The 9,940-nt window shown below is 48.9% G+C and overlaps 1 protein-coding gene across 2 annotated transcripts in view; it reads left to right on the top strand.

Annotated features, from left to right (window-relative positions):
- Nucleotides 1-1,660: 1,660 nt before the first annotated feature.
- The window catches only part of TBC1D23 (TBC1 domain family member 23), a 57,710-nt gene continuing 49,430 nt past the window's right edge, over nucleotides 1,661-9,940 (top strand). For both annotated transcript variants that reach the window (XM_030583040.1, XM_030583031.1), the window contains exon 1: nucleotides 1,661-1,760. In XM_030583040.1, coding sequence (XP_030438900.1) covers nucleotides 1,726-1,760 — 35 coding nt within the window. In that variant the 5' untranslated portion in view covers nucleotides 1,661-1,725. The remainder of the gene's footprint in view (nucleotides 1,761-9,940) is intronic.

The raw sequence follows: 9,940 nt of genomic DNA, 5'->3' as shown, positions 1-9,940 counted from the left end.
ATACCCTCCCAGCCTAAGTATTCAAGTACAAATTAAAATCCTTTCAGCAAAATACAAATTTGAACTCCTTCCAGCCAAATACACATTTGCAACTAAAGAAAACAAACATAAGCCTAACTCGCTTTATCTACCTAGTACTCACTATTCTGAACTTATAAGAGCCTGTATCTGAGAGATTGGAGAGAAACCTGGTTGCACGTCTGGTCCCTCTGAGCCCCCAAAGTGAACAACCACCAAAAACTAAAAGCACACACAAAAACTTCCCTCCCTCGATTTGAAAGTATCCTGTCCCCTGATTGGTCCTCCGGTCAGGTAACAGACAGGCTCACTGAACTTGTTAACCCTTTACAGGCAAATGAGACATGAAGTACTCCTGTTCTATTAACCCTTAACTATCTGCTTATGACACTTTTAGATATACAACCAAGAGGAAGAAGAGAGATCAGAGTGGTCTCTGTAGCCCCTCTACTCTCAGCATGGGTGACCTATACCTCTTACCCTTAAATAGTGGAGAAAAAGTTCTGAACCTGGCAGCAGATCAAATGGCAATCGGTCATTTTGAATAAAATTATGATGGGATCATGGGTAGCTCAGTGCAGTGGTTTCTTGTAGCATTTTCCTCTACACAGCCTCCACCTCACTCACTAGAGGAGGAATACTCCTTTCCAGCCCCTACCCAGGTTTCCAGATTCTTTCTCGGGGAAAGGTTTTATCTGGCCTCCTTGTTTGTACGTGGCAACTTTACAAGACGTTATGGGGAACCTGAAGTTTCTCTGTAACACCTGAACAAGAGTTGTTGGTTTTTTTGCTGGTGCTCCTTTGTAAGCTGTTGTGTGTTTTAAGTAAAGCAAAGTGGCCCATTCAGTTACTGTGCTTTTATTTCACACTTCCATATCACACATGCACACCTGTTGTTCTTGGGACCGGTTTTTCAAAGCCTCCAAGCTGCCAAATTACCAGCTGTAGCAGTTGCTGATCTCTGCTATGCACATGCGGTAGATGCAGTCCTGTGTTGACTTCAAGTAACTTTTGCTGCTTCCACCTCTCTGAATCCTCTTGATAACACTACTCAGGGATTCTCACATCTTTCCATAACGTGGAAAATTTAGCAGATTATTCTTGTGAATCAACTCCCCCTCTCTCCCACTCGTATAACAGAGCCCCGTGACAGCTACATCATTGACTCCCGAAAATATGTTTGTAAGTGCGTTTAGAGCAACACTTCGCCTTTCCGAAGAAAACAAGGTAATCAACACACAGTCTCAGTCAGCTCTTCGGTTCAGCCCCCCGCCCCCGCAACAGATCCCACACTGGGCCCCTCCCCAGCTCCATTACTATTAGTTATGTTTATGGTGGTTGCCCCGAGCTGCCCCAGTCCCGGAGCAGACGCTGCCCGCACACAGCACTAAAGCTGAGGCGGCGCCTGGCCGCCAGCAGATGCCTCCTGGGCGCCCGGGAGAGACCGTAACCCGAACCGCGCGGCGCCCTCCACAACGTTCCAAAGGGGCGGGGCTGAACGAACCTCGCATACGTCACATCCCCCAGAACCCATAGCAACAGCAGCAGCCCGACGACTCCCAAGTGCCCGACGTCACCGGCCGCCGTATCTGCGCTTTACGGCCAGCCTGGTCTTTACGACAGCGCCGCGGGCCGGGAGGGGGATGTTTTCTCCGGCTGTCGGAAATAGACCGCGATTTACGGCACAGCGAGGGCACGTCAACAGCTATGGCGGAAGGGGAAGGGGCGCTGCCCAGTAGCTGGTGAGCGAGCGCCCGTCACCCCCTCTCGCAAGCCTGGGCCCCGATCCCCTTCCCCGCTCGCGGCCGGCCCGGGGGGACTTGCCCTCGGGTGGGCCAGGGGAACCCCCCCGGCTGCGCCTCTCTGGGGAGGGACGGGGGGAGCCGGCCCGGGGCAGCCTCGGGGGAGGGGCTCTTGTCTGGGCCGGCCCGGGGCAGCGGCAGCGGGTCTGGCCGGCTCCCGGGAGCTGGTGTTGCCCGGTGAAAAGGCTTTGCCCGCCGAGAGCCGCCAGCTGCCTCCGGCGCTTCCTTTGGTTTAGTTCCGTCTCCTCCTCTGAGCTGGGTCCCATCTAACGGGCTTTACCGTACACCCCTAGACAGGGCCGTGCCCCTGGAGAAGCACAGAGAGAGGGAAAGCCCCGCCGTGCCTTGAGAGACTGTCTCCTTCAATGGCCTTAGTGATGGGATTTTGGTCTGTGTGCGCCCCGTAGCTACTCTACATGCCATTTTTGCTGCCTACCTGGCTTCTTACGGTCATTTGAGACTAAATCTTGCTCCATGCGGTGTTGAATACCAAGGTTAAACATTTAAACTATTTCCCTTCCTTTGTATTTCTCTCCTTGTATCTCTCTCCTGTATGTGACCCCTCTCCTCTGCTGGCTCCTTGCTCTTTGTCCCTTCCACGTACACACCTACAAACTTCCTTTGGTTTCCTTGTGTGCAGCCACCTATGCAGTTGCCTCACTCATTATGATCTTCCAATTCCCAATCACCTGTTTTGGCCCACTTGTCTTACCATCTGTGTATTTAGAGTCTACATTTAGTACAGTACTAGGTGTGCTTTCTAGTGATCAGCCTAGCTCTAACGTAAAGGAACTCTATTTGATGTGAATGTTGGTGTAACTGGTCTACATGATCTAAAACATGAACAACGTAGTAAGGTCAACCTGACTCCCACTGTAGATGCAGCTAGGTCGGTGTGGACAAACTTTTTGGCCTGAGGACCACATCTGGGTGGGAAAATTGCATGCAGAGCCATGAATGTAGGGCTGGGGCATGGGGTTGGGGTGTGGGAGGGAGTGCAGGATGTGGGAGTGGGTGTGGTGTGCAGGAAGGAACTCAGGGGAAAGGGTTGGGGTGCAGGAGGGGAGTGTGGTGTATGAGGGGGCTCAGGGCAGGGGGTTGGGGTGCAGGGAGGGGTGCGGAGTGTGGCATGGGACTCAGGGCAGGGGGTTGAGGTGCTGGAAGGGGGCTCAGGGCTGGGGTGTGGCAGGGGGCTCAGGGCAGGGGGTTGGGATGCAGGAGGAGTGTGGCGGGGGTTGGGGTGCAGGATGCAGGAGGAGTTTGGGGTGTGGGCTCCAGCCCAGCGCCGCTTACCTGAAGCGGCTCCAGGGTGGCAGGAGTGCACAGCGGGGAACCGCAGCCAATGGGAGCTTCAGGGGAAGTACCAGCAGGCGAGGGCAGTGCACAGATTCCTTTGCCTCCCCCTTTTCCCCCAGAGGCCACAGGGACGTGATGCTAGTTACTTCTGGGAGCAGCACGGGGCCAGGGCAGGCAGGGAGCCTGCCTTAGCCCCACGGCGCCACAGGGGTGGCAGTCTGGATGTGGCCCACGGGCTGTAGTTTGCCCACTCCTGCCCACCTCAAGTGAAGGGAAGCTCCACTTCCCCTGGGGGTGGATTTACTATACTGACAAAAGAAACCCTGCCATAGCTATAGGAAGTGTCTGTGCTACTGCAGCTGTGCCATCTGTAGTATAGACATCTAACTACTCAGTTTTGTTAATTTGCAATTGTAAACTGACTGCATTCTTCTGATTACAGAAAAGTTAATAAAGTACAGTGTTCATTAATTAAGATTTATGAAGCACATTTTACAGGAAAAGCTCTGTATAAATGATAAGTGTTGTCAATTCTAAATAAAGATCTACTCATATGGATATATAATTATGCTGTAGAGCAGTAGTTCTCAGCTGTTTCAGGGGTCTGCCAAGCAGGGCTGAGATTAGACTTGCTGGGGCCCAGGTAGAAAGCCAAACCGCCACAGCTTGGGACTGAAGCCCATGGCCCCAAGTCCTGTCACCTGCAGTTGAAGAAGGTCCATCAATGGCTTTCAGCCAAGATGGATGGGGATGCTGTCCCTAGCCTCTGTTTGTCAGAAGCTGGGCATGGGTGACAAGGGATGGATCACTTTGTGATTACCTGTTCTATTCATTTGACCTAGGGCACCAAGCATTGGCTACTGTCAGAAGACAGGATACTGGGCTAGGTGGACCTTTGGTCTGACCCAGTATGGCTGTTCTATGAAGCCAAAGCCGTAGCAATTTAGCTTCACAGGGCCCCCTGTGGCATGGGGACCCGGGCAGTTGCCCTGCTTGCTATCCCCTAAGACTGGTCCTGGCTTTTATATGCAGAAAAACAGTTGTTGTGGCACAGGTGGGCTGTGGAGTTTTTATAGCATGTTGGGGGGAGAGGCTTAGAAAGAAAAAGGTTGAGGACCCGTGCACTAGAGCACCCACTTGTAAAACTGTTGGGTCTTGGAACATTGCAGCATAATCCTTGAGATGAAATCTGAATCATGTTAAAGAATCTTCGAAAAAATACTCCAGTCCTACCAGTTCCAATATTAATTGCTGAGAGTACATGCAACCTTCAAGATCTCAAAACACTGCTAAAACGCTTTTGAAAAAACTAAATAGTGAGTTCTGCATGAGCAATGTTGGTTCCATACAAATTCACTGCAAAAATGTGAAGATTTTACCATGTGTGGCCTGTATTTATACCATGCTGAATAGTAATGTTCAGTTGTAATTGGAATAAACTAAACAGGGATGGTATTATTTGAATGGGAGAGCTTCCGAGTGAAAACTTTACCATTGTAGGAAGTTGTGGGAATGATTTTTCTTTCAGAATCAAAAACTAACTACATTATGATGTCAAGTGTCACCGTGTTGCTAGCAGTGTATCTTTTGGGTGAGATGTAAAACTGAGATCCTGATTGTCTGACTACAGATGTCATGTTGTTGTTTTTTTCTCTTTCAAGAATTAATGATCTGGCCCAAATTTCAATCTTTGTAATTACCCTTTTGCATGTCCCCACTACATTCCATCTGCTTTTTAATTTAATTTATTGTGTTTTGTATATAATGTTTCAATGTGCTGTTAAGTACCTGCTTTGCTCAAGAGGTAGTTGTAATTTAAGGGGTGAATGAAGTGTTATCTCTGGATAGTATGCAAAGAAATTCGGTATATTTCTTGATGTAAAACTCCATGTAAATGTAAGATTTGAGAGCATAACACTGTATTTGGCATTGCTGGTTGAAACATTCATATCAAGGTCTAGACACCGTTTTGTTTTCCTCTTCATCCCAGCTGGTCCTGGATTCAGATCTCATGGGTAGAACTCCACTGGAGTCAGAGGCTCCATGTTGATGCAAGGATTCACCTATACAGATCTGATTACAGGATCAGAGCTTGTGATAATATCCTTAATTTGTAGGCTCTAGCAACATTTAATGACACATACTTGTCATAAACAGATAGCTAAGGGTTAATGTCTCTTTCACCTGAAACACCTGACCAGAGAACCAATCAGGAAACCGGATTTTTTCAACTTTGGGTGGAGGGAAGTGGGTGTCTGAGTCTTTTGTCTGTCTGCCTGCTGTCTCTGAGCTTTGGAGAAGTACTTTCTACTTTCTAGTCTTCTGTTTCTAAGTGTAAGGACAAAGAGATCAGATAGTAAGTTCTATGGTTTCTTTTCTTTGGTATTTGCATGAATATGAGTGCTGGGTGCTTTGATTTGTATTCTTTTTGAATAAGGCTGTTTATTCAATATTCTTTTAAGCAATTGACCCTGTGTTGTATCATCTTAATACAGAGAGAACATTTGTATTTTTTCTTTCTTTTTTATATAAAGTTTTCTTTTAAGACCTGTTGGAGTTTTTCTTTACTTCAGGGAAATTAAGTCTGTACTCACCAGGGAATTGGTGGGAGGAAGAAATCAAGGGGAGAGCTGTGGGTTGGATTGCTAGCCTGATTTTGCATTTCCTCTGGGTGAAGAGGAAAGTGCTTTTGTTCCAGGATTGGGAACGGAGAGGGGGACTCACTCTGCGTAGTTTCACAGAGCTTGTGTCTGTGTATCTCTCCAGGAGCACCTGGAGGGGGGAAGGGAATCAGGATTATTTCCCTTTGTTGTGAGACTCAAGGGATTTGGGTCTTGTGGTCCCCAGGGAAGGTTTTTCAGGGGGACCAGAGTGCCCCAAAACACTCTAATTTTTTGGGTGGTGGCAGCAGTACCAGGTCCAAGCTGGTAACTAAGCTTGGAGGTTTTCATGCTAACCCCCAAATTTTGGACGCTAAGGTCCAGAATCTGGGAATAAGGTTATATCATGGTGGCAGCGGTGGGAGATAGACAGAATCCAGAAGCCAGTAGGAATATTATATTTTTCTTTTCTCTGCTAAGGGTTTTTTAGCAGAGAGAAACAGTTTGGTTTTAAAAGGGAACCAGAGAGAATTTTTTTTTTTCTGCTCTCTCTAGCAGTTTGTGGTTTGCATGTTAAGCGAGAAGCCATTAGCAGACTATTGACAGTCTATTGTCACACAATAGCACTCCCATTGAGAGTCATACCAGCACTCTATATGCATGCAAATAAAGTGGTTTTTCTGGTTTCCCTTCATTGAACATTAGCTAGAGAGAGAAAAGGAAAAAAGCACTGTTGCTAGGCAGACTTCAGGAGGCAACAGAGAGCCTGCAGTTCAGAAGATAAACATCGGAGGGCACTCCAACACAAGAAAACAGGAACCATGACTTCTAAGGCAAGGATTGACGCCGAAGAACAAATCAAAGACGCTGAACACAGGCGACAGATGGAGATGAAAGAAAAGGAAGAAAGCCTCAAACTGGCAGCCTTCCAAAGAGAACAGGCAGCCCAAGAGGCAGCACACAAAAGAAAACTAGAAGAAGAAGAGGTGGCCTACCGAAGGAAACAAGCAGAAGATGAGGCAGCCCACCGCCGAGAAATGGAAAAGCACCAAAAAGAAATGGAAAAGCACCAAAAAGAAATGGAAAAGCACCAAAAAGAAATGGAAAAGCACCAAAAAGAAATGGAAAAGCACCAAAAAGAGAATGAAGAGAAGGAAAAACAGAGAAAACATGAACTGGAGATGGCAAAAGCTGGGCTGCATGTGCCAGCCAACCCTAACAACCCGGCGCCAATTATTGCTCCCCAGCACAGGAAATTTCCCACCTACAAGGCAGGTGATGACACCGAGGCCTTCTTGGAAAATTTTGAAAGAGCCTGTCTTGGGTACAGCATCCCCGAAGACCAGTACATGGTAGAATTAAGGCCATACCTCAGTGGACCTTTAGCAGAGGTGGCAGCTGAAATGCCCAAGCCGCAAATGAATGACTATAAACTTTTTCAAACCAAGGCCAGATACAGGATGGGGATAACCCCAGATCATGCCCGTCGGCGCTTCAGAACCCAAAAATGGAAACCAGAGGTGTCATTTCCCAAACACGCCTACTACATTGCAAAAAACTATGAGGCCTGGTTAACAGGAAACAACATTCAAACCTTGGAAGAAGTGAACCTCCTCATACAAATGGAGCAGTTCTTGGATGGTGTTCCTGAAGACATCACACGGTACATACAAGATAGAAATCCCAAAACTATCGCTGAGGCGGGGGAGATTGGAGCCAAATGGATGGAACTGGCAGAAAGCAAAAAAGCTACTGTCAAGGGGAACGATTACCCCAGGGGGCACACAGACCATAAACCCTACAACCGAGGACAGCCAAAGACCCTACATACCACCCAAGTAAAGCCACAGATACCCTACTCTTCAACCTCACCAGTCTCCAGTAACTCACCTCGGCCCAGTGACCCATCAGATGGAAGATGCTTTAAGTGTAATGAACCGGGACATATCAAGGCCAACTGTCCCAAGAACACCATGCGAGTGCAATTCATTACACCACCATCACACCAAAGATCCCCAGGCCCGGATGCCTCTCAAATACCCTTGAAGCGAAGGGAAAATTTGAGAGTGGGCGGAAAGAAGGTTACTGCGTGGAGAGACACGGGGGCACAAGTGTCAGCTATCCACCAATCCTTCGTTGACCCCAAATTCATCAACCCAAAGGCCAAAGTTACAATTTACCCCTTCATGTCACAAGCTGTAGACTTGCTTACAGCTCAACTGCCTGTCCAGTACAAAGGCTGGTCAGGAATGTGGACTTTTGCAGTCTATGACAATTATCCTATCCCCATGCTACTGGGGGAAGACTTGGCCAACCAGGTGAGGCGGGCCAAGAGAGTGGGAATGGTTACCCGTAGCCAAACCAGGCAAGCTTCCAGACCCATTCCTGTTCCTGAGCCGTCCACAGAAGCCCCGTCTGTGTTACCAGAGACCCAGACAGAGGCAGTGGACCCGGATTCCATGCCTACCACTGAAACAGCCACAGCATCTCCAGTCCCAGGCCCGGAACTGGAACAGCAACCAGCACCAGCAAGTGCAACCACATCTTCAAACTCAACGCCAGAGGGCGCCAGCAAGCCAGAACTGGCAGAAGCAAAAGACAGCCATACCCAAAAGGCTCAGCCAGAGCCTGAAATACCCTCAGGTGCACCAGCGGAGAGCGGTTCACCAGCAACGGAAACAACCCCATCACCTACATCGCTTCCAGAGGGACCAAGCCCAAGTCCACAGTCTGAGGAAAAACTGGTGACCCCAGCCTCAAGGGAACAGTTCCAGGCTGAGCAGGAAGCAGATGACAGCCTTCAGAAAGCGTGGGCGGCGGCACGGAGCACCCCACCGCCTCTCAGCTCTTCAAATCGATCCCGGTTTGTTATAGACCAAGGACTTTTATACAAGGAAATTCTTTCTGGTGGACACCGGGAAGAATGGCAGCCGCAAAAACAGTTGGTGGTCCCAACTAAGTACCGGGAGAAGCTCTTAAGCTTAGCCCATGATCATCCCAGTGGCCATGCTGGGGTGAACCGAACCAAGGACCGGTTGGGGAAGTCCTTCCACTGGGAGGGGATGGGCAAGGATGTTGCCAAGTATGTCCGGTCTTGTGAGGTATGCCAAAGAGTGGGTAAGCCTCAAGACCAGGTCAAGGCCCCTCTCCAGCCACTCCCCATAATTGAGGTCCCATTTCAGCGAGTAGCTGTGGATATTCTGGGCCCTTTCCCAAAAAAGACGCCCAGAGGAAAGCAGTACGTACTGACTTTAGTGGACTTTGCTACCCGATGGCCAGAAGCAGTAGCTCTAGGCAACACCAGGGCTAACACTGTGTGCCTGGCCCTAACAGACATCTTTGCCAGGGTAGGTTGGCCCTCTGACATCCTTACAGATTCAGGGTCTAATTTCCTGGCAGGGACCATGGAAAAACTGTGGGAAACGCATGGGGTGAATCACTTGGTTGCCACCCCGTACCACCATCAAACCAATGGCCTGGTGGAAAGGTTCAATGGAACTTTGGGGGCCATGATAAGAAAATTCATCAACGAATTCGCCAATAATTGGGACCTAGTGTTGCAGCAGTTGCTGTTTGCCTACAGGGCTGTACCACATCCCAGTTTAGGGTTTTCACCATTTGAACTTGTGTATGGTCACGAGGTTAAGGGGCCATTACAGTTGGTGAAGCAGCAATGGGAGGGGTTTACGCCTTCTCCAGGAACTAACATTCTGGACTTTGTAAGCAACCTACAAAGCACCCTCCGACACTCTTTAGCCCTTGCTAAAGAGAACCTAAAGGATGCTCAAGAAGAGCAAAAGGCCTGGTATGACAGACATGCCAGAGAACGTTCCTTCAAGGTAGGAGACCAGGTTATGGTCTTGAAGGCGCAACAGGCCCATAAGATGGAAGCATCATGGGAAGGGCCATTCACGGTCCAAGAGCGCCTGGGAGCTGTAAACTACCTCATAGCATTTCCCAATTCCTCCCTAAAGCCTAAAGTGTACCATGTTAATTCTCTCAAGCCTTTCTATTCCAGAGACTTACAGGTTTGTCAGTTTACAGTCCAGGGAGATGATGCTGAGTGGCCTGACGGTGTCTACTACGACGGAAAAAAAGACGGTGGCGTGGAAGAGGTGAACCTCTCAACCACCCTGAAACGTCTACAGCGGCAACAAATCAAGGAGCTGTGCACTAGCTTCGCCCCATTGTTCTCAGCCACCCCAGGACGGACTGAACGGGCAT

Source organism: Gopherus evgoodei, chromosome 1 (genome assembly GCF_007399415.2).
Source record: "Gopherus evgoodei ecotype Sinaloan lineage chromosome 1, rGopEvg1_v1.p, whole genome shotgun sequence".
NCBI lineage: Eukaryota > Metazoa > Chordata > Testudines > Testudinidae > Gopherus > Gopherus evgoodei.
The sequence above is the reverse complement of the archived record's forward strand: the minus strand, read 5'-3'. Positions and strand labels throughout refer to the sequence as shown.